Genomic DNA, 25,194 nt, shown 5'->3' on the forward strand with positions numbered 1-25,194 from the left:
TCATTTGAGTTTAATAGCCTGATGGCTGTGGGGAAGTAGCTATTCCTGAACCTGGACGTTCAGAGAAGGAATAGTTCGTGTTTCGGGTCGATAACGAATCTTCAGTTCCTTTTCATAACCTATTCCTTTTCTCCCGAGATGCTGCCTGTCTCGCTGAGTTACTCCAACATTTTGTGTCTGAGGTGTAAACTAGCATCTTCAGTTCCTTGTTACACAGAAGACAGGAATGCCCGGTGAACTTTGTCAGTGCCAGAAACGTGCCGACTCTTGTGATTTTACCGCGTTCTATGCAAAACAAATCATTTCATTGTACCTAGGCACATGTGACAACGAAGTATCATTGAGCCACATTGACTCGGTATTTGTTTACAGTGGTCCTGGTGCGGTGCTGGAAGGGGAACTACTGCTGGTGACCCGGCATCAGATCGAGGACGAGACCGACAGTAAGGTGAGCGGGTGTGTCGGTAATTGGGTGGGGGACAGCTTTGGGGTAGCGGTGTGATAATTTCGGGGGATTATGGGGACGTTGCACGCAGTCGAGGTCACGACCCATGACCCGTACTATTGCCATGCAACGCCAGCTGGAGGGCACGCGGTGAACTGCAGGTAAGCATTTACCAAAGCTCTAGTATCTTTGGCATTTACTGTGGCTGTCAGCACAGCCGGCCCTTCTTCTAGCCCAGCATCCGGAATGGTTGCACTGGAGGAGGAGGGGGTCGGGGCGAAGAGGTCGGGGTGCCGATGCAGCGCGGTGAGTGACTCTGGGTGGGTGGAGGAAGCAGACCACCCCCAACTCTGCTGCAGCTGACGTTGCCTGGAGCCGCGGCCCCGGCCCCTCAACCCACAGTCCCGTGACAGTGCGGCCCACAGAGGGAGACGGGGTGGAGGGCAGCAGTGGCCGGACAGCGCTGGCCCGGGTGGGAGAGTCCGAAAAATGCAAATGTAATTACCATAATTCAAAATTGTTTAAGTGTTTCTATTAATACCTAAGTAATCAAATATGTATTACCATACCATGTTGATTTGTTTGCATCTTTTTCAGTACCGTTACTTCATTCTGTATATTAAGCCAACGAAAATCCACAAAAGAAAGTTTGATTCTGATGGAGTGGAGATTGAACCAAACTTCAGTGAAACCAAGAAAGTCAACACTGGATACTTAATGTCATCCTTCAGTGAGTACAGAGAGTTAGGTTGCAATTGAGCCACTATCTCATTAAATGGGATCCATCTCGGGGGGCAAATACCCTTCTTATACTTTGAGTATCAGACTCAATGATTCTTTGGGAGAGGTCCCCATCTCCCAATAAATGTCAGTGATTTTCATGTCCTCTTAGCCTTGCTATACTTCCATATCTCTTTGCAAATTTGAGTCTAAACAGGCTCAATGAGCCATTTCATTCTCCTTACTTGTTTTCCCAGTAATCTATTTTCTCCACATTCCCAAGAATTCCCAGCAGATTCTACCACTTACCAATATACTTGGAACCAGTTAAAGGATTATTTAACCTGCGTGTTTTTGGGACGTGAGAGCACAGGAGGAAATTCACGTGGTCACAGCCATATGATGCAAACTAGCACTGAAAGCACCAGAGATGCAGATTGAACTTGGGTTGCTGAAGCTGTGAGGCAGCAGCTCTGCCAAACGCACCAAGAAGAACTGCATTGCATTTTCCCACTGTTTCCATCTCTAATTCTATATTCCTCGCCACTTCTCCAAAAGTGAGATTGGCTTCCCTGAATCCTAGATGTCCAGTACACCAGCTTTTATATTGTGCTGCATAGTTCTGACACCTTTAAACCTGATTTCACCATCAATGAATGAAAATGGGAAATATTGGAAATGTTGTGGCGGCACCTGGTGGCTAGCACAGGCATAGCGAACCCTCGGCTCAGGAGGGAGGGGTTGAGCGTCTCAGAATGGGAGGCATAGGGTCACGGGGCCTGGCCCTGGGTCTTTAAGGTCGGGTAACGCCCGTGCACGTTCTTGGAGTAGGGAGCAGCACTGAAGTAGTAATAAATACGTTCGATCACACAATTTTGTGTTTCCGACTAATTCTTGGCTGGACTCCTGTGAGACCCCACTACTATGTGACGGTTTGGTGGCCTCTAATGGAGAGCTGAATCCAGCTAGTTTTAAAACCACATTTTTAGCATGCTTGGCTTGCAAATATACCCATTGTCTGTAACAGTACCTTTCTCCATCCTCTCAGATGGCCCCACCACCACGTGCCATTCAAGATCTCTTTGTTCCTATCCTAAAACAGGCCTTTCTGCCTCCCCTCTCTACGCTGTCCTCACATTGGCTCACATTTTTCATTGTTCGCTGTTATGATGTTATTTACCAGATTTTTCTATTTACCTGAGAATCCTATTATCTCCACATGATCCTGACCTGCTGATGTTTTTATATCATGTGATAGTTGGGATTGGAGGAGTTCAAACCTAACAGGTCCGGAATGGGCAGATTAGTGAACAATCGGTTCCATTGAGCACTTGGAGTTTCAAGGGCATCTGATGAGGCATTAGATATAACAATTGTAGTTATAGAGGATTGGTTAGAGGACAGAAAACCAACAATTATTATTTCCGGGTTGGCAGGCTATTACTTGTGTTGCCGCAGTGACGGGGTTCCAACCTCTCAGCTTTTCCTAGTTTATATTATTAACTGATGAGATATCAATATAACATATACAAGGCAAGGTGGGAAAATGAGCTGTGAGGATACAACAAGTCTGTGAAGGATCTGGACAGGTCAGGTGAGTGGGCAAGAGGTTGGCAGATATACTTAATCTGATATTATAAACTTTAATGGAAAGTGGGATTTTTAAATGAAGAGGAACTAAATTCAGGAAGTCCGCAGATTACGACAGAGTTCAGTTCCTGAGATCTGTTTGTAAGTTGTAAATGAACAGATACAGATGTGCAAGGAGAGCGAGTAGCTACCAGCCAGCCTCACTGACTCAATGAGTCATATGAGTTTATTCAGCATTCCCAGTGCTGCTCGACTCAGTGGGGATGTGTGGGGGTGAAGGCGCATGTAAATGCCCTATTCCCAACCGGCAGAAGATACCTGTAGTTCTGCAGCAGCCAGCAAGCCCGTCCCACTGGTCTCCAAAAACTCACTTGTATGTATGGGTTGTCCACAATCCCGGTGTTTGTTGTAAAGCTGGGGAGGACCTGGATACATTGGTGTACAGAGCGTACTGGTTCATCAGAAACTGTCAAAAAAAATTTGCGCCAATTATGGGATATGAGCATTGCTGGCAAGATCAGCACTTACCCTCCTTGAGTATCGTGCATCTCTATACCTAAAGGTGGATGTTCTTGCTTAGGAATTAATAGATATGCCAGAAGAGGAGATTTAGTTGGAAGAGATGGTCTGGCCTAACTTGATAGGGTAGATGTTGGGATTTGTTCTCTAGTTGGAAAATTACAAACAAGAGGACACCGCTACAAAATAAGTGGGTGGTCATTTAAAGCTAGGAAGTGTAGAAATGTTTTCTCCCAGAAGGTGGTGAATCTCTGGAACTCTCAGGTGGTGAAGGCTGGGTCATTAGGTATATTTAATGTGGAAGATATTTATATGTAGAGATATAATTGAAAGATCATGGAAGTGCAGATTATGTGGAACTGGTGCATATATCAGCAATGATAGTGAAGGCAAGGGCAGGTTTGAGGAGGCACGTGGCTTATTCCTGCTATTTGCTTGTGAAATCTACTGCTCCCAATTCTCTGGTTGTTAAGTGGTAAGAGAATGGTTGTAAACTTGGTGAGGTTAAGGGGTCCATAGAGGGCAGTTACCTGAAGCAAAATATTGAGACTAATTTGGCCTTTGTTTTCACTTTCTCCTTTGTTACACCATGTGACAGAGGTGGAAGCTAAAGGACAGTCAGATAAGATTTCGACAGAAGAGTTGAAGAAGTTGATTTACAAATCAGAGCTGGTGCAGATCTCCGAGAAACACACCCCAGACCAAAGCTTTGCATTTTGGATCACTGAAGAAGAGATGGGAAACATTGAGCTGGACGTCGGAGATGCGTTGCGTCTGAAAACACAGGGCGACAGCCCATTTATCCGTAAGTACTGCGCTGTGGAATTGTCTGGTTTTGGATCTGAAAGGTAAAACTGGAAATTCTTCAGAACTTCTCACTGTCTCCAGATTGTCCCAGACAATTTACTACTGAAATGTTATCACTGTTCACGTAACCTTAATGGTTGGGCGTTTGCCATTATTTCCATGCTAGTCAACCTAATGGCTTGGTCCCACTTTCTGCACCAGGTTCACAACCCTGCCAGTCAGAGCTTTTCAAGTACACATCCAGCTGCTAGTTAATTCATCTTGGGAGGGGGGGGGGGTCTGACTGTCCCACCTCCCAGGAGGGAGGTCCCAGGAGGAGACTCCCAGGAGGCAACTTCCAGAATCCCACCAGCTTCTAGGTGAGAAACATCTCCTTATTTCCCCAAAATCTCATCCAATTATTTTGCACCACTCTGTATATTGGTCCTCTTATTTAAGAAAAAAAATCCAGGAGCATTGTGGGCTATTCGAAAGACTTTTCCCAGGCTAATTTCTGAGATGGGACAGTTGCAATGTCACAGAAGTTAGATCAGGTATTCGTGGTCATCAGAAGAATGAGCAGTGATTTTATCAAAACACAGAAGATCCTGAGAGGACTTGGCAGTGCAGATGTTGACATGTTACCACAAAGGGCAGAGTCTTGATCGAGAGGACATAGTTATAAGATATGGGGGTGGCCATTTAAAACTGAGGTGCGTGGAACTTCTCACAGTAAATTAGAAGTAATCATAGAACATATAAATGCAGGCAGTTATACAGCCTGGAAATAGGTCCTTCTGCCCAACCTGTTCATGCTGAGCAAGGTGCCTCCCCATAAGCGAGCTTCACTTGCCTGTATTTGATCCATTTTCTTCTGAACCTTTACTATCATCTCCGGGATCATTCTCGTAAACCACTTCTGTATCCTCTCCAACATCAGCATATCCTTCATCAGATATGGGGCCTAAAACGGTTCGCAATATTCCAAATGTGGTCCTACCAGCGCCTTATAAAGCCCCAGCACTACATCCTTGTTTTTATATTCTAGTCCCTTTAAAATAAATGCTAGCATTGCATATGCCTTCCTTACCACTGACTCAACCTGCAAATTAACCTTTTGGGAAATCCTGCACTCCCAAGTCCTTTTGCATCTCCGATTTCTGAATCTTTCCCCATTTAGAAAGTAGTCTATGCCTTTATTCCTTCTATCAAAGGACTAACTGTAAACCTTGCTGCGCTGTATTCCATTTGCCTCTTCTTTGCCCACTCTCCCAAACTGTCCTCACCCTTCTGCAGACTCCTGGCTTCTTCAACACCACTTGTCCCTCCACTTATCTTTGTATCATCAGCAAACCTGATTGAAATTGAAAGATTGAAATACAGGAGGGTGTGCAGTGCTCACCAGTAATGCAAGTACTTGATTTTCAGTTACAGTGGCCAAATTGGATGCAGGAACTGTGACCAAATGCAACTTTGCAGGTGATAAAAAGGCAGGAGATTCCTGGACAGACAATATATTTGCTACAAAGTCTAAAAACGAGCAAGAGGATAAAGGCAGCAGCCGAGGAGAGGGTGCTGAGGAGGATGAGTGGGTAAGTTATCGATGGAAAATGCCCACTTCACAAACTCCTATTGGGAAATGTGTCTGAGATTTCGAAGAGGTGAACTGATTGTGAAGTTCATTTCACTTGAATTGAACCATAAGGAAGTTGGCAGAGTGAAGCCCCATTACGTGCTGTAGTAAGGAAAAAAGTTGTATCGGACAGAACATTAAATGCATTTGGTTAAATGAATGATCCCAGAAAACTTTGTAGTCAGACAATTAGCTTTTCTTTAGTCAATTATAGTTGGACTAACAACGTATTAAATGAATCTATAAACTGCCAAGATGAGTAAGTACTTATACAAAGGACCAAAAGAAAGAAGTCAAAAACAAAGACATTGTCAGAATGTATACAGTATTCCAAACCAGATCGATGGCATAATGGATGTGCGTGGGTTTGATCTAATAGTCTTTACAGGTACGAGCGGCAAGGTGAACAAAACTGAATCCTCCGTAGTTCTACGTTTACGAAGGAAAGGTGGAATGGAAGAGACGGGCAGTGCTGAGAAATTATTTTACTCAAAATCAGGAAGAACAATATTCGGGTTGAGAGTAGCAACTGGGAGATCAGGTAGGTTTAGGCAGACTAAGCGGAAGTGTTCAGCGAAACGGTCGCCGAGCCTGTGCTTGACCTCATCGACATATAAGAGTCCACACCTGGAATAGCGGATACCGTAGATGAGGTTGGAAAAGGTGCAAGTGAGCCTCTGCCTCACCTGAAAAGACTGCCGGGGTCCTTGGACGGAGTCGAGGGGGAGGTGTTGTATCTCCTGCGGTTGCAGGGGAAAGTACCTGAGGGAGCGGTGGTTTGGGAGGAAAGGGACGAGTTGACCAGGTAGTTGTGGAGGGAATGGCATCTGCGGAAAACGTTTAGAACTTTATGAAGATCTAGACATGCAAGTTCAGGTATTGGTGGAATTTCACAACATTTTCTAAACAGAAAAACCTATAATTAGAACTAGGGGTTGTTGGAAATGTGTTCCCCGGCTCCCAACCAATTCCTCCCAATATATTTTCTCTTTGCGTGCACGGCTGATGTCTGTATGGTAAACACAAACACTGTTTTAAATTTAGCTAATTAATATTCCGTTTAGAGATATAGCACAGAAACAGGCCCTTTGGCTCACTGAGACACGCCGACCAGCGATCCCTGCACAATTTTAACAATTGTTTTTGCCTTCCAGGATGATTGAAGGTCCAGGCAGCCAGCGAGACAATGAAATGACCAGCCCTGTCAACGTATTATTTTTTACACTCCCTCTCATCATTTGATGTTCTTTATATGGCACTAAAATTTACTTAGATTCTATGACCCTTTGGATTTACCAACTGCGGAACACTATTCAAAGAAGCTTGGTGTTTTGCTCGAGTTGTATCTCAACTTCTATGCTTTTTTTGCTTTTGAACTAAATTGGTTATCTAATGCCTTTCCTGAACCCGAGCACTGTGTGTGTTGAATTACACTCTTCCTTCTTCTTTGGCGTTTTATGCTTAGTCTGAGAACATGGGTTATTGATGAGCTGACAGCAAACCAATGTCTGGGGAAAAATGTTCAATTTTTGCTTTTATTTGAAATGAATGTTAGCACAACTATGAGGGAATATTGGTCAGCGAGTGCAGTGTTATGTCAGTGATATGTTTGGGTGGGAATTGACCTGCAGTGAACCAAGGTGATGGTTAGTGATTTACTGAGCTGAAACCAGGTCATCTTCGTGTGGCATAGGTTTGCGGTTCATAAGTGACCTCTGCTGAGTACAACATGAGGTTGCAAACAATAGGGTTTATATTCAAAGAGAGGACTAGTCAGTCGTCAGGGAATGGAGTTTGTGACGGGGTTGAAGATGATGGCTTCATCCTTCACTGTTAATAGGAGGAAATTTCCACTCCTCCGTTACTGGATGTTGGACAAGTAGCCTGATGATGCAGTTGCAACAGAGGGGCCACTGGAGGCGATGGTGAGGTGAAGCCAGGTGAAATCCAAGAGGTAGAGTCAATCCTTGCAATTTCTGGAAGGGAAGTGAACCTGTTACAGGAAATATCAAGAGTGTGTGGATAGATAAGAATAGCAGCAAGTGCGTGCTGTCCCTACCAGAAGCTTTTTGGGATGCAAGGTCAGTATGTTGAGGAGGGAGAGAAGCTGAGGCTGATTTGAGCCACTAGTACAGAACCAGGAAAGAAACTCTCCAGACGGGGCTGGGCCCAGCATTAACCAACTTTAAACAGGAAATTCTGAGAGATGCGATGGAAAAATCTGTGCTTTTTATTAAGTGTTTTTTTAATATCCTTTTGTTAATGTTTGCTTGCCTGTGAACAGTATATTTGTACTTTTTTACTCTAATGCTTTTGTTGTTTATTTGAATTTTTTTTAAATTTCCTCAATGAATAAAAGTTATCAAATGTACTTTAATAATTTCACTCTGCTACTGTTAGCGTTTCGGAGAACTCTTATCTGTCTTCTGTGCTGCACTGTTGTGTAGATGGCATGCTTTATTGGATGGGACGGGGGAATGGATTCATAAGATCAGGTATATCACATTACTGATGACATCTTAGTGCAAGTGTAGCATTGTGCAGGACAAGATAGAAACATGGAAAATAGGTGCAGGAGTAGGCCATTCGGCCCTTCGAGCCTGCACCGCCATTCAATATGATCATGGCTGATCATCCAACTCAGTATCCCGTACCTGCCTTCTCTCCATACCCCCTGATCCCTTTAGCCACAAGGGCCACATCTAACTCCCTCTTAAATATAGCAATGTTAATACTCTGCAGATAGTGAGAACTGCTACATGTGTATGAAAAGGAATAGACAAGCTAAGGGAAATGTGCGTAGAGGAAATCACATTGATTCTAAATAATTTTGGATCAGTCTTCATAGCTTTAAACATAATTGATAAATCAAAAAGCTGCAAAGAGAAACCTGGGAACCATAGACCAGTAGGCCTAACATCTATATTAGAAATGTTACTGGGGAGGATACACATGCGTTTGGAAAGACAAGGGATGACTAGGGATAGTCAGCATAGTTTTGTGCAGGTTGTGTCTCATGATTTAGAACGTTTTGAAGAAGTAACCAAGACGGTGGATGATGGCAGGGCCATAGACGTCGACTATATGGGGCTAGTTTGTTTGGATGGGACCAAAGGGCCTGTTTCCATGCTGCATGACTATGACGCATTGGGGGCTTTGGAGTAAATCAGACAATCTTAATGTCACTTGAGGAGAAATACTGGACAATAATGAGGCTAAAGGCCGATGTCTACTGGATAATGGTCAGCTTCAGATCTTAAAGGACGTAACTACAGAGATGGTGGGTGTGTTGATTGTAATCCAACATCAGAACACAAAATAGCAGGGACAGGCCATTGAGCCTTCCCTGCCATTCAGTGTGATCGAGGCTGATATATGCAGGCCACAGCTACCCTTTTTGTACTACAATTCCTCAAATACTTATCCATCTTCACCTTGTATATCTAGTGATCTGCATCTGCCTCTGCCTTGGAGGCAGAGAATTCCATTCTATTAAATGGTGACACAAAAAACTGCAGACGCTCTGATGCTGAACAAAGAAAAAGTGCTGGAAGAAGTCAGCCACTCAGGCAGCACCCATGGAGGAAAGTGGACAGGTGACGTTTCCGGTCGGGACACTTCTTCAATGGTCTGTCCATTTTCTCCACGGATACCGCCTGACCAGCTGAGTTTCTGAATTTTTTTTCAATGGTTAAATTTCGATTTCTCCGCTGCTAGAGCTCCAGACGCCGGTCTGGGCATCCTGAGTCAATGGTGGTTCGCTTTGCCCAGAGGCCACCGCGCACAGGAATACACTCTATCCGCGTTAGTGAGGTGTTGGAGCCGCGACATCAACTCCTGGAGAGGACGGCAGGGGGCAGCACCGCGCCGCCGCGCTCGGTCAGGTGCTGATGTCAACGGAGCCGGAAGCGGTGCAAGCCGGCCGGAACCTGTGGTGGTGCGGGTTGTCCGGGAGGATGATCAAGGCGATCTTGGTGTTTAACAATCACGGCAAGCCGCGGCTCAGCCGTTTCTACCAGCACTTCGTGAGTAGCCGAGCTCGGGGCCGGCCTCCTCCACGGGATACCGCACTCCTGGGGCGAGCTCCAGCTTCATGCCTCCCCCTCGCCTTTTAAACCTGTCCCTCTGGTCTGGGACTGCCTTGGGGAACAGGCTGTGTGGTTATCCATCTTATCTGTGCCCCCCTCATGATTTTATAAACTCCGAGGTCACGACTTTGCTCCCCGAAATATAGTTCCACCCCCTCATTGTGACCCGAGCCTCCAGTCCTGGTAACATCCTGGAGAATTTATTCTGCGCTATTTCCAGTTTAACTACATCCTTCATATAGCTGGGCAACCGGAACTGCGCACAATGCTCCAAGTGCTGTCCCATCAATGCATTTTAACATGTCATCCCAACGTTTGTGCCCAAAGCCCAGACCGACGAACGCAAAGTGTGCTTTCATGGAACTACATACCTGCACTCGTATGTCTGTCTGCTCTACAAACATCCTCAGCGCCCTGTCATGCACTGTGTATGACCTGGTCTGGATCAACTTGCCAAAATGCATTACTTTGGAGTTAAATTCCATCTGTCATTCCTTCGCCCACTTTCCCAGTTGCTCTAAATAGCCTTCTTCACCCTCCATTATACCACCAATTTTGGTATCTGCAAACTTACTAATCACACCACGTACATTTCCAGATCATTAATATGCACAAATAAGGATCCAATACTGATCCCTTGGCACACTGTTGGCCCCCAATCTGACTCCTTATACCAAACCAATTTTGTATCCAATTGGCTAGTTCACCCTGGGCACCATGTAATTTAACCTGCACTGGCATACCATGCAGGACCTTGTCAAAAGGGATTTTGAGGTTGTGACAATCTCAAAGACAGGGGAGACCATTAATATGAGCTTTTATTATGCAGCGGGAGGCAAATCCTTGGAAATCCTTACCCAAGAGGCTGGGTCATTGAGTTAATTCAGAACAGAGATTGATAAATTTTGAACAATTAAGGGAATTAAAATGCGGTGAAATGGCAGGAAAATAGATGATGAATGACCACATACTTAAGGGCTGGAATGATCTCCTCCCTCTGTTCCTTATCTTATTATACACTACCAGTCTAAAAATGATTGTCTACCCTCACTGTGTGCACTCTGTCCAGTGATTAATATTGTAATCAGAGTGTTACTCTTTTAATTCCATTGATTTTGGTAATAAGTGATTGCAACTTCATATTTTTATTTTACGAACAAGGAATGTCGAAGGGAACATGATTGACGAGATCTTTATGCATTTAGCTAGGTGTTTAATAAAGTTTGAGTCAATTTTCTCATGGAAATGTAAAATACATTGTTATTCAGGGGAAGTTGGCAGTTTCATTGTGGGCCGAAGGGCCTGTTCCTGTGCTGAACTGTTCTATGTACATTTGCTTTTCATGGTTTATTTTTACTATCCATCAATGATTTATGTTTGCCAATGATGAAGGTTGATGGGGGGGAAAATTAGTTTAGATAACAGAAAGACATGACTGGAAATGAAATTTAATGGGTAGAAGCGATGCATTTTGTGGTGGCCAAGACATGAGAATGCTGAATACATTATGGATTTTGCAAAGAGGTACCTTGACTGCATTTCCACAAACCTGAAGGTAGATGGCAGGTAATATGAGTGTCATCGGCTAGTTGCCTTTACTGCTTGAAGCACGAGTGAAGAGAAAGGAGGCCATGCAGGACTGCATAAATCTTTTGTTAGGCCACAGCTAGGATATCAGGTAGAGTTCGATAACCAGCCTGAAGACTGGATGTGAAGTACTGGCAAGGATGTAAAGAGAAATTCAAGAGTCAAGTCAAGAGTGTTTTATTGTCATATGTCCCGGATGGGACAATGACATTTTTAAATTGTATAGAAGTGTAGTTATTCTTTGGATTAGAGAGGCTGAGGGGAGTTTTATGTGAGTTTTTATTACATTGCAGGCAGCCAGGACAGGGCGAACAGCCTGTACTTTAGTCAGAATTCCAGCCAGTTGGAAGCAGTAAATGTAACATCCCAATGCAAGAAAGGAGGGAGTGCCAGAGAGAGAGAGAGAGTCATTAAGCATGAAAATACTACCCATGCAGCCTAACATCTGGATGAAAGCTGGCATCCAAGAGTGGAGAAATAGTAGCAGAACATTGAGAAAGTCTTAACCAAACTGGCACATTGAACATGGTTTAGTGCAAGAGAAATCAGATTAGACAAGGTAGATTTTTTTTGAGTTATGGTTCAACATTTGTCACATATGCAACTGCACAGTGAAATTATTTTTCCATATTTACACATGCAGGCGCCGCCGTGTTTTGGCGCCATTATTCAAAGTCCAAACTCCGTATGGCCCATGAGCTTGATGTACTGGAGCAGTTTGCATGAACAGATGCGCCCCTCTCCTCTCCCGGTCTTCTTTGTGTCCTGGAGATGCTTCCTGTAGCCAACCATTAAGGCCGGCCCACCATCCATGCTCCTCACATCCGATGTCTCCAGCTCTCTCCCCGTTACAACGTCCGATGAGCCTTCAACCAGGTTACCGGTTCTGCTGCGTTGGCTGTAACTTGTGTGTGGATTGCCAATGTACTCCATCCACCTCATATCTGTCGTTACTATAGATTGCAAGGACAGGTTCTGCAACGTCTCTACAGGATGTTGGTGAGGCCATGTCTAGGTATGGTATAAAGTGGTGGCCTCCTTAACATACTTGACATAGATGTGGATCAGATAAGGATAAGCTGGTTCTAGGTCAAAGGGGTTGAGTAGTTTGGGTTTGCGTTCTTTGCAACTGATTGTGTTTGTTTTATGTGTTCAGTCGGAGGATATGCAACAGCAGATAATCCGTGAAACTTTCCAACTGGTATCCAGGAGAGATGAAAATGTTTGCAACTTTCTGGAAGGTGGCAGGTAAGTGGTGCTAGAGAGAAACGAGTTCCAGCAGAGAGCGATGGTTTGCGGTGAGCCCCAGTCTTGGCGTGAGACCAACAACCAAACGTCAGCCACCCAGCCCTTTAAGCCTCCACTGCTGTCATCTAGATCCTGGTGATCTTTACCTTGGCTGCATTTTCCTTCACTGTCCCCACCTTACTCAATACTCTTCCTGCTGAGAAACCAATCGATTTGTGTTTTGAATGAACTTGGAGACTAAATCTCTGCAACTGCCTAGAATAATGAATAACAAGATTTAACACCTTTTGTGTGAATACATTTATCCTGCAGCCACTCTGGTGAATGTTCAGAAACCTGAGGGACAACATTTTCATACAGGGTGGTCGGGAAATGGAACAAGCTGCCAGAGGAGGTAGTTGAGGCCAGAACTATAACAACATTTAAGAGACATTTAGACAATTACATGGTTAGGAAGGATGTCATTAAACTAGAAAGGGTGCAAAATAAAAAGCTTTACAAGGATCCTGCCAGATGTGGAAAGTTTGAATTTTAAGAAGTGGCTGGATTAGGTGGATCTTTTTACACCGTTGGCACTGCCGCCAAACATGTCCATGCCAACGAAGATGCCTATCTGAGCTAATCCCACTTGGCTGCGTTTGGCCTAAATCTCTCTAAACCATTCCTATCCAAGTAACTGTCCAACTGTCTTACCATAGTTGTAATTGTAGCCACATGTACCACTTCTTCTGACAGTTTGTTCCACTTATCCATCTCCCTCTGTGTGAAGAGGTTACCCCGCAAGTCCTTTCTAAATCTCTCCCCTCTTATCTTAAAACCATGCCCTCTAGTTTCAGACTCCCCTTACTCGGGACTGTGACCATCTACCTTATCAGTGCAAGATTTTTATATCTCGTTAATGTCTCTCAATCTCCATATGCTCCAGGGAATAATGCCCCAGCCTATCTAGAACATCCTCGTAACTCAAATCCTTCAGTTCCAGTAATGTCATTGTGTTTTTTTTAATGCACCCTTTCCAGTGTAATCACATCCATCCTATAGGAGGGAAACAATAAACGTATGCAATACTTCAAGTGTGGTGTCATCAACGACTTGTACATTTGTAATATGATATCCCAACTCCTGTACTCTGTGCCCTGACTGATGATGACAAGTGTGCCAAATGCCACCTTCACCACCCTGTCGACCTGTGCACCTATTTACAGAGAACAAATAATAAAGGACAATATATCATTTGCCTTCCAACATGCATGTGTAGTTCCACAGTCTGACACTTGGGGCCCCTGCCAGCGAAAACATCTATAGCAAAGATCGGGCCAAAGGGATAAAATATCTCTAATGCATTCTGTGGATGAGTGCAGCTCCAGTAACGGAAGAAGCTGAATATCATCCAAGACAAAGCAATTCACTGTATTGGTACACCACCTACCATTGTAGACCCTCCCTCCCACCACCGACACAAAACGGCTACAAAATATACAGCAGCTCCTTTCCCAGCCTACTCCCACAGTCCCCCCAAACCTGCAACCTCTGCATCAAGGGCAGCAGTCACGTACACATTCCCTCTCGGTAAGATGGTGAACTGACTTGCAAAATATGTTGTTAGCCTTTCATCTATGCTGGGACTGTATTAGAACTCCCTCTTTAATGGCACCGTGAGAGCACCTTCATTGGTAATGCCCGTGGCTGGCGGCATTAGGGAAAGGTGATAAATGCCGTCTTTGTCAGCAACGCTACATCCTAAAAACAATAAATAAACAAGACAAAGGGACATTCCTGGTCGATCTCTGGCTCATGTCTGCATCCATCCCTACTCCCTTCTTTTGGCACCTCCAATGCAGATGCAGCGCAGAGGGAGAAGAGGAGGGAAGAGACTGCGACCTAAGACTTTTGCCTCCATCACAGTGATGAGATGCTGGGTGGACTCACTGTGGTGGATGTTTTTTATTTTTATTTTTATTTTTTTAAATTTTATTTTTATTAGAAGTACGGTAAATTACAATACTACACAACACATATATCTTAATACATTTTTTGTACCGCTTCATTTTTTTTGAGCTTTAAGAGAAAGGTAGAAGTAAGGAAAGTAAAGAAAGTGCGTGAGAGTCGTGAAGTGCAAGAGTGTTGGGAAAAGAAAGCCCCTTAGAAAAGAAGTTAGAGAAGGAAGTAAAGTGAGAAAATAGATCCTAGAAAAGAAAGAAAAAGAAAATAGGAACAATCGCTCTATTATAACATTAAACTCCGCAGAAAGGGGACTACCAACCAAGTCTGTTTTTGTTGTTTTACCTCCCGTTACCAGGTCCTGATACCACTTATTTATTTGTTTATTTAAATTACTATTGCACCTCATATCCAGATAGGTCCAGAAACATAGACCACGTCTTTTGGAATTGGTCTGCTTTACCTGCTAAGAGGAATCTCATCTCTTCCAGATGTAATGTTTCAAACATATTTGATATCCACATTTTTATTGTTGGTGTGGGCGCATTTTTCCAGAATTTAAGTATAAGCTTTTTTCCCATTATTAGCCCGTAATTAAATAAATTCTTCTGAAACACGTTTAGTTCAGGGTTACCTTCTGATATTCCAAAGATAATCCATTCTGGTTTTGGTACCAGTTTTATTTTGATTAATTTTGAAAAAATATCAAATATTTCATACCAGAATTTTTGGATTTTTGTACAAAAAACAAAAGAGTGCGTTATGGTAGCTTCTTGACACAGGCATTTATCACAGATTGGTGAAACATTAGGGAAGATTTTATTTAATTTAGTTTTTGAATAATATAATCTATGTAATGTTTTAAATTGGATGAGCGTATGTCGTACGTTGATCGAACATTTATGCACCTGTAGTAAGTGATTATCCCAGGTCTCTTTTGAGATTTTTATAGCTAATTCTTGTTCCCAATCTTTTCTAATTCCATCTGTTGAGGGTATTTCTATGTTTAAAATGATATTATATAGGTACGATATTAAATTAGCTGATTCCGCCTTTGTCTTCATTGCTTCATCCAATAAGTCGGAAGGCATATTATGATAGTCTTTTGTGTGTTTTTTCAGATAATCACAAATTTGAAGATATTTAAAATATTGGTTATTTTTCAAATTATATTTCAGTTGTAGTTGTTGAAATGATAGTAAATTCCCCAATTCATACAGATCTTCGAGCGTTTTGATTCCCATTCTTTCCCATTGTATAAATGATTTATCTATGATTGATGATTTAAATGATGGATTATTGACTATTGGTATTAAAAGAGATAGGTTTCTTAATTTTAGAGTCTGTTTTATTTGTTTCCATGTTCTTATTGTGTTATGTATAATTGGATTTTTATTATAATTTTTATTATTCAAATTTATTGGTGAGAGGATGGTCGCTCCTATATTACTCGGGGAGCAGTCCCCTTTTTCCATTACCATCCAGTCCGCCTGCTGTGCAGAATTGTCCAGCAGGTGAATCATATTTTTAATATTTACTGCCCAATTATAATACATAAAATTAGGGAGCGCTAGACCCCCCAGCTCTTTTCGTTTATTAAGGTGTGCTATTTGTATTCTATGGGATTTATAATCCCATATAAAATTTGTAATGTCTGAGTCCAATTTTTTGAAAAACTTTTTTTTGGGAGATATATAGGTATTGATTGAAATAGGTATAGGATTTGTGGTAAGAAAATCATTTTAATAGCATTTATTCTGCCTATTAAGGACATCGGAAGTGTTTTCCAGAATTTAATCAGATTATTCAATTTCTTGAGTAAGGGATTATAATTGGCTTTAAACATATCCTGGTAATTTCTAGTAATTTCAATTCCCAAATATTTGAATTTTTCTGTAGCTATTTTAAAGGGAAATTTCCGGAGATGTGTTGAGTCTTTTGGTTTTATCGACATAATTTCACTTTTGTTCCAATTTATTCTATATCCCGAAAAGGATCCAAAGTCCTCAATTAAATTTAATATGTTTGGTATACTAATTTGTGGTTTTGTGATGTACAGTAGTACATCATCAGCATATAGGGATATTTTATTCTTTGAATATTTTGTATTATAACCATAAATATCCGGGTGTGTTCTTATTTTTTCAGCAAGGGGTTCAATTACCAAAGCAAATAACAGCGGTGATAATGAACATCCTTGTCTATTGCCCTTTGATAGTTCAAATTTCGAGGATAATATATTATTAGTTAATATTCTAGCCGTAGGTTTGTTATATAATAGTTTTATCCATGCGATGAAGTTTTCTCCCAATTGGAATTTTTGCAATACTTTAATCATATAATCCCATTCTACTTGATCAAACGCTTTTTCTGCGTCCAGTGAGATGATAGCTAACTCTTGGTCGTGAGATTTATGTGAGTGCATTATGTTAAGCAAACGTCTCAAATTATTGAATGAGTGTCTCTTAGGTATAAATCCTGTTTGATCTCCATTTATTAGTCTACTAACGTACCTGCTTAGTCTACTGGCCACTGTGGTGGATGTTAATGTGTGTTTATTGTTGTTTTATTGTATGGTATTATATGTATGACTGCTGCAATTTCGTTCAGACTTCGGTCTGAATGACAATAAAAGGCTATCTATCTATCTAACAGATACAATACCCTCCTTTTACCTCTTTGTCTCATTATCCAGAGACACACTTTTCCTGTGAATTGTGTAGCGCACTGCTTTTGATGTTTATAATAATCCCCAGTATAGATTTGCAGAAACCTTTGTTGGTTAATCTTTCAAGGGTAATCTTGAGCTTCCAATTACCTTTCACATCTACCTTTGGTCACTGATGTTATCCCCAGGAAGCTCAATAGATAGCACCTCGTTTTCCGACTGGCTATATTATAGTCTTCCTGGTTTCAGCACTGAATTCAATAACTGATTCAGCTAATCAGCTACTTCACCAGCATCTCCCATTTTCAGGATTTTGTTTGCTTTCCCTCTCCTCTTGCAACTTCCAATTGCACCCTCCCACTCCTCTTGACCTCTGCCCCAGACACGTCCTTCTCTGAGCATTACCAACCAAAGATCTTGCTCTACTCTAAGATCTTTGTTACCAACCAGCTTCAGAAACCACCATGGGTGTCAGGCGATCCAGCCTCACCTGCTCACATAATTTATTTTTCGTCTCTCCACCTTTCCTTTCTTGGTAAATGTTTTTCCAGATTGCGCTGAAAGGTCCTTGACTGTATTTCCCTGGACTGCTCCCCACAGGGTGTCTGATCTGCGCAGTAGTTCCAGCAGTTTCTGTCTGCATTCGCTTTGATAAGGTGCCATTCATTTAGTTTGAACTTCATCACCCACATCTTCAGTGGTGTCTTCCAGAATATTGCCAATAATTGTAGTTAAACTACAAGTTCCATGTTTTTCTTTTTTAAATTACATTTTTTTTATTTTCTCCTGGATTTTTTTTTCTAAAAACTGGGGAATTTTGGAAGATCATCATTAATTCATCTGCAGTCTCAATAGCGACCTGGTGTGGAACCTTGAGCTGTGGCTCGTGAAGTCTGGAGGATCAGTTGGTTTTACTTCCTGTAGATGCTTCAGTTCTTTCTGTCTAATATGTTCATTGAACTCCTTATTGCAGTTGGGATTTGGGCTCTCTCTGTTGATATCACAAATGGGGACAAAATATGTCAAGCCTCAGCCGTCTCTTACTTTCCACCCATTTTCTCCTGTTGTATCTCAATTAGATCATTGTTACTCCCTTTTTATGCCTGTATCTGACAGCAAGGCATTGCTCCTAACATTTATGAATGCAATCCACCTACTTCCAACAAAGAGATCTTGCTTCCTTTGACCTTCTTTAAGTTATTGTCTGCCATATTCGTGTACTTGCCCTGTTTTTTCCCTTTAGTTTGTAATTGCCTCTTATTTGTTACAGTTTGATTGGAGGGTCAGATTACAAGCTGATCTACCGACACTATGCTACCCTCTATTTCTTGTTCTGTGTCGACTCTTCGGAGAGCGAGTTGGGGATCCTGGATCTGATACAGGTTGGTGCCGATTCCATTCTTGTGGCTTACCTTCGTTATTCCTTTGGGATTGACTGGGAACGTCCCAGCTTGTCCATGTGTTCAGACCGCTAAACATTTTTGAGAAAATAATTTACACCTCATCTGCCAGGATGTAGGGAGAGGTTGTAACTGCATCTCGGAGCAACTCACAGGGAAGTAAAATCCCACTCGAGGGACAGAACTGGATAAACACTCCAAAGAAGGCAGATCAATGTCTGACTGCACGTGTTAGCTATAGGGTAAAGTGAAGTTTAATAGGTTGACCTGTTTGCTCATTACTGAAGATCCCGTTGAATTTACTTGGATTGGTAGTATTGGTATTGTCACGGTGATTTTAATTATCATTAATATATATGACGAATAATAAAAGATTCAGCACTGATCCCTGCGGCACACCACTGGTTACGAGCCTCCAATATGAAATATAGCCCTTCACTACCATTCCCCGTCTCCTACCACCAAGCTAATTTTGTATCTAATTGGCTAACTCACCCAGGATCCGATGTATTCCAACCTTCTGGACCATTTGCGACCTTGTCAAAAGCTTTGCTAAAGTCCATCTAGATTACAGTGCTGGAGAAACTCAGCGGGTACAGCGGCATCTATGGAGCGAAGGAAATAGGCAACGTTTCAGGCCGAAACCCTTCTTCAGACTTCAGACTGGGTTTCGGCCCAAAACGTTACCTATTTCCTTCGCTCCATAGATGCTGCTGCACCCGCTGAGTTTCTCCAGCACTTTTGTCTACCTTGGATTTTCCAGCATCTGCAGTTCCTTCTTAAACACTCCATCTAGATAACATCTAGAGACACAATTTCCCACCTAGAAAAACATTCCAGATAATTCTTATTTAGTTTTTGCCTCTCCAAATGCAAATCCTCTTCAATATATTTCTCACCAGAGTGTGTAGTTCCTTGAATTTTGCATGCAGCCCTGCTTAATTAAAGGTACTATGTTAATCATCTACCAGTCCTTCAGTACTTTCATTCACGTGGTGGATGAAAGTACAAAATCCTGTGTCAGGGTCCCAGCAGATTTCTCCCTCACTTTCCAGCATGACCTGGGATATAGCAGGTCAGGCCCCAGGGATTTCACCACTTCAAGAGCACCAGCATCCCTTCCCATGTAATGTCAGTATGCTTCAGAATACCACTCTATGCCTTTTCCAGGCATTCCCGATTTGCTTAATGGCGAGTTATGCAAACTTGCACTTAAATATACAATTCACAATCATCCATTTCCTGAATGACGTGTGTCATTGCAATGGGAGGATGGTCAGGGCTTCCGCGCCCTCGGCTTCATCGATATAAATCATCGTCCGGGTACGCTGCCTTTCCAGCGTCGACCACCGTCAGTGTGACACTGGGAGGACTAGCGAGAACGGGGAAGACATTGGAGAGCAATTCCCTGCCAAGTCACCGTCACCTTCCACAAGCTGCAGCAGCGAGACTTTCTTCACCGGCTGCTGGTGTTATTATGGCTCATGTTGTTGCCTCTGGATGTCAGCATTTTCTTCAGGCTGCCGCCACTGACATGACACGCTCGGTCGCTGCACGCTCCCTCCCCGCTTACCAGCTGTCACTTCTTCCTGTTGGCTGTCGCTTTGTCCACTCCGCTGCTTCCTCCTCCACCGCCATCTTCTCCCCTACAGTCACTGACACTTTCCACCTTGACTCCGGGGAAAAGGAAAGAAGGGAAGTGGACAAAGCGACAGTCTACAGGAAGAAACTGCAGCTGGTGGGGAGACGAGAGTCCCACTGTGACCGAGCAAGTCCTGTCGGTTGCGGAGGCCTGAAGAAAGTGCTATCAGCCAGAGTTACAACGTGAGCCACAACAACAGCCAAGTGAAGAAGTGCTTGCCACGTGAACAGGGGTGTTGACCAGTGGCATCGGCGCCTAGTTTTAAGGTGAAACGACACAAAGTGCTGGAGAAATTCATCGGCGTGAATCAGTCTAAAGAAGGGTCCCACCCGAAACATCACATATCCAAGTTCTCCAGAGATGCTGCCAGACCTGCTGACCTACTCGAGCACTTTGTGTCATTTTGTGTATCAACCAGCATCTGCAGTTCTTTGTTTCCACCTAGTTTTCAGGTGATTCTGATTTTACTTGAGAGTTTCCATGTCCTTCGCCATGGCAAACACAGATGGGAAATATTCATTTAAGACCACACCCATCACTTGTGGCTCCACACGAAGATGACCACACTGATCCTGATGGGGACCTACTCTCTCCCAAGTTACCCGTGTGCTTTTAATCTACTTAAAGAATCTTTTCTATTCTCCGTTACCTTATTTGTAAGGATTATCTACATCCTTATCAAACTATTTCAGAGAAAAGACAAGGTTAGGTTGTGTCTTTAAATGAAATTTAGTTATTTTCAGAGATCTTCAGAGTTATATAAACCAAAAAATATATCCTGAATATCCATGAATTAATCAAAGAGGACGGCAGGAGAGATTTGTAGAGGGGTGTTCACCAATGTTTTGAATTTTAAAAAGAGCTTTTTGGGATGGAGAGGTAAGACTTGGAGGTAATAGAGAACCCTGGATGAGCAGTTGGGAATTACCTTAATGTCAACTGGGCAATTTCGAGGAGATCTATTACAACACATTCCAACTGTTAGCATTGCAGTCAGCATTAAAGAAAGGAAAGAACCCAGTTTTATTTGTGACCTATTTTAGCTGAGACTTAAATATTGTATAAATCAAGATACGTTGTTTTATTATGCATCATCTATATTGAGTAGATATTTTAAGATTTATGGTTCTATGGCTCTGACAATCTGCAAAAACTGCTGAATTTCATTGCAATATGCAATCTAATCATGTCCTTTCTCTCAAATGATTTGATAAGGTTTGATAAGGATGTGCATAGTAATCGTTCCCTTTTACTGTTTCACGAATTAATGGCCTTGGGTTCATATCTTTCCATTGCTCATATCAGGTGGAATGGTTTTATTGATCAGATACTCCCAGATCAAAGGGGCATTTCTCGAATGATTGCGAAATGTTGTCCAAGATATTGTGGAGTCTAGTTGGCACAGCATTGGTGGAGACGTAGAAGGTTCTTTACAGTGAGTCTTTCTGATTTTAATAAAAAAAATCAGCCCCCCATCACCCCTCAGCTTGTCCTCACCTGCCCACCATTTTAGTCATCCAGTAACCCAGTATTTGGCTGCTTACGGTTCAACAACGCAGACATTAAAATTGATCTCATGGGCTAGATCTGATTTTTATTTTGCCCAACTACGGAGTGCTGGGGACGGAGTGCTGCCTACTAATGTGCCACACTAAAGACAGCAATTTCACTAAAACCTTGCCTTGGTAATGCTCTCGGTTATTTTCCCAAAGTCCATGTCAGTCGTTGCTGCAGACATTGTTATTGCGAATTCGGGCAGATTAGCAGACATTTTCTAAATGCCCATTTCCTTGCTCTTTGTTCCCTTGCTGACAGTTATTTTACACAACTAATAATAATAATAATACATTTTATTTATGGGCGCCTTTCCAGAGTCTCAAGGACACCTTACAAAAATTTTGCAGGTAGAGGAAAAACATGTAAGGGGAATGAAATAAATAGTAGAGACATGACTAGTACACAAAGTAACGACAGAATTCAATACAAAACACAATAATAAGGCAATTAATGCACAGATGAAAAGGGAGGGGGACGTGGGGCTAAGGATAGGCAGAGGGGAAGAGATGGGTCTTGAGGCGGGACTGGAAGATGGTGAGGGACACGGAATTGCGGATCAGTTGGGGGAGGGAGTTCCAGAGCCTGGGAGCTGCCCTGGAGAAGGTTCTGTCCCCTAAACTGCGGAGGTTGGACTTGTGGATGCAGAGGAGACCAGCTGATGTGGATCTGAGGGACCGTGAGGGTTGGTAGGGGGGGAGGAGGTGAGTGAAATATGTGGGGGGAGAGATGGTGGTAGAGGGCTTTGTAGGTGAGGATCAGGATTTTGTAGGTGATCCGGTGGGAGATGGGAAGCCAGTGAAGTTGTTTGAGGACTGGAGTGATGTGATGCCAGGATTTGGTGTGGGTGATGAGTCAGGCGGCTGTGTTCTGGACCAGTTGGAGTCGGTTGATGTAGGTGGAGCTGATGCCAAGGAGAAGTGAGTTGCAATAGTCCAGTCGGGAGGAGATGAAGGCATGGATGAGTCTTTCAGCAGCGGGCGGTGTGAGAGAGGGTCTGAGTTTGGCGATGTTGCGGAGATGAAAGAAGGAGGTTTTAATGACATGGCGGATGTGAGGCTCAAGGGAGAGGGTGGAATCAAAGATCACGCCAAGGTTGAGGGCCTGGGGAGATGGGGAGACAGTGGTGCCGTCGATGGTGAGAGTGGGGTTATTGATTTTGCTGAGTGTGGCTTTGGAGCCTATGAGGAGGAATTCTGTCTTATCGCTGTTGAGTTTGAGGAAATTATGTTGCATCCAGGTTTTTATAGCTGACAAACAGGAGTTGATATGGGAGAGGGGGTGGGTTGTGGGGGGATTTGGTGCCAAGGTAGATCTGGGTGTCATCAGCGTAACAGTGGAAGTCCAGGTTGAAGTGGCGGAGTATCTGACCAAGGGGGAAGATGTAGTTGATGAAGAGGAGGGGGCTGAGTACGGAGCCTTGGGGAACACCTTGAGTGACTGTGGCTGTAGCAGAGGTGTGGTTGTGGAGAAAGATGAAGTGGGATCTGTTGGAAAGGTAGGAACAGAGCCAGCTAAGTGCAGAGCCTTCAATGCCGAGGTCTTTGAGTCTGGTGAGCAGGATGTTATGGTTCACTGTATCGAAGGCTGCGCTCAGGTCGAGGAGGATGAGGATGTTGAGGGAACCAGTGTCAGCAGAGGTGAGGAGGTCGTTGAGGACTTTGAGGAGAGCAGTTTCTGTACTATGGAGGGGGCGAAAGCCAGATTGGAGGGGTTCAAGTAGGTTATACGCAAGGAGGTGGGAATGAAGTTGCGACGCAACGATACGCTCCAGGGTTTTTAAAAGAAAGGGAAGGTTTGAGATTGGGCGGTAGTTAATGAGAGAGGAGGGATCAAGACTAGGTTTCATTAAGATTGGTGTGACAGCAGCAGTTTTGAAAGCGGAGGGGACAATTCCTTGGGACAATGAGGAGTTGAAGAGATTAGTGAGGTAGGGGCAGAGAACGGGGAGGCAGGACTTCAACAGGGGAGTGGGGAGAGGGTCGAGGGAGCAGGTAGTGGGTTTGGAAGAGCAAATGAGTTTGGAGATTTCAATAGGGGTGACCAGGTCAAACTGGGAGAGGAAGCAGTGTGGAGGAGGGGTAAGGAGGTCAGTGGAGATGTTGAAAGGAGGGGCCTTGGTAGGTGGTGGAGTAGATGCTGGGGATTCGGGTACAGGGGATAAAGATTGATAGATGGTGCTGATTTTATCAGCGAAAAAGTGGAGGAATGCAGAGATCTGGAGTAGAGGTAGGGAGAGTGTTGGCTCGAGGCTTGAGGAGGTTGCCCACTGTGGGGAAGAGGGTTCTGTGGTTTAGGCAGGGATCGGTGAATATGGAGGAGAGGTAGGCAGATTTTGCAGCAATGAGGGCATCTTTGTAGTCAGTGAGGTGGAGTTTGTAAGCTTCAAGGTGGACTGTGAGAGATGATTTCTTTGTGAGTCGTTCAAGTCGGCGACCAGTCTGTTTCAGTTTACGAAGTGCAGGTGTGTACCAGGGTGAAGATGTGTTGAAAGTTACGGTTCTTGTTTTGAGGGGGGCCAGAGTGTTAAGGGAGGTAGACAAGGTGGAGTTGAGATGGTTTGTGAGATCATCAGGTGAGATGGGGGTTGAGTCCAGGGGGAGAGTGGTGGAGAGCAGGTCAGAGAGATGGTGGGGATCAATGGATTTTAGATTACGGAAGGTGATTTCTCGGAGGAAGCGGGGGCGAGGTGTCGGAGAAGGGATGGTGAACCGTATAAGCTTATGATCAGAGAGGGGGAAGAGGCATGGATGGAGGTCGAGTACCGGTTGATTTGTGGAGCAGACCAGGTCAAGGATGTGACCTTTGTCATGGGTGGGAAAGGTGACGTGCTGAGTGAGAGAGAAGTTGTCCAGTAAAAAGGCGAATTCAGATGCGAGCTTGCAGGTGGGGGAGTCCATGTGAATATTTAAGTCACCAAGTAGCAGCAGACGTGGGGAGAGGGATGAGGCAAGTGTGAGGAGTTCAGTGAAGTCAGATAGGAAGGAGGGGTTTGGTTTAGGTGGCCAGTAAATGAGGATGGCTGTCATGGAGGAAAGGGCTTTGAAGGCGAGGAATTCAAATGATGCTACTGGGGGGAAGGTGAGTTCAGTGATATGAACATTCTGGTTGAAAATAACAGCGAGGCCACCTCCATGGCAGGAGGTGTTGAGGAGGGCAAAGTTGGCATTATGAGAGGGTGGAGGGATGGGGGCAGGCTGGAGAGATCTGAGGTTGTCCCGGTTGACAGTGCGTGCGGTCAGCTGGGATTGGGGGTGACGCGGTGAGGGGGGGCAGAGCGTGGTAGTGAGCAGATGGATGGAATGGAATGTCTGTGGTTGAAGCAAACAAGCCTGCGCCGAGAGCCTCTGTGGATGAAATGGGTCATGACGCA

The 25,194-nt window shown here is 43.7% G+C and overlaps 1 protein-coding gene across 2 annotated transcripts in view; it reads left to right on the forward strand.

The window, feature by feature from the left end:
* The window catches only part of LOC129712692 (AP-3 complex subunit sigma-2-like), a 40,835-nt gene that overhangs the window by 610 nt on the left and 15,031 nt on the right, over positions 1-25,194 (forward strand). The window contains exons 2-7 of one of the 2 annotated variants that reach the window (XM_055661332.1): positions 373-448; positions 1,043-1,175; positions 3,873-4,079; positions 5,489-5,652; positions 12,525-12,616; positions 18,496-18,607. In XM_055661332.1, the coding sequence (XP_055517307.1) occupies positions 373-448; positions 1,043-1,175; positions 3,873-4,079; positions 5,489-5,652; positions 12,525-12,616; positions 18,496-18,607 (784 nt within the window). Of the gene's footprint in view, positions 1-372; positions 449-1,042; positions 1,176-3,872; positions 4,080-5,488; positions 5,653-9,558; positions 9,719-12,524; positions 12,617-18,495; positions 18,608-25,194 lie in introns of those variants that run through there. The other variant, XM_055661331.1, reaches the window with a different exon arrangement.

Source organism: Leucoraja erinacea, chromosome 33 (genome assembly GCF_028641065.1).
Source record: "Leucoraja erinacea ecotype New England chromosome 33, Leri_hhj_1, whole genome shotgun sequence".
Classification (NCBI taxonomy): Eukaryota; Metazoa; Chordata; class Chondrichthyes; order Rajiformes; family Rajidae; genus Leucoraja; species Leucoraja erinaceus.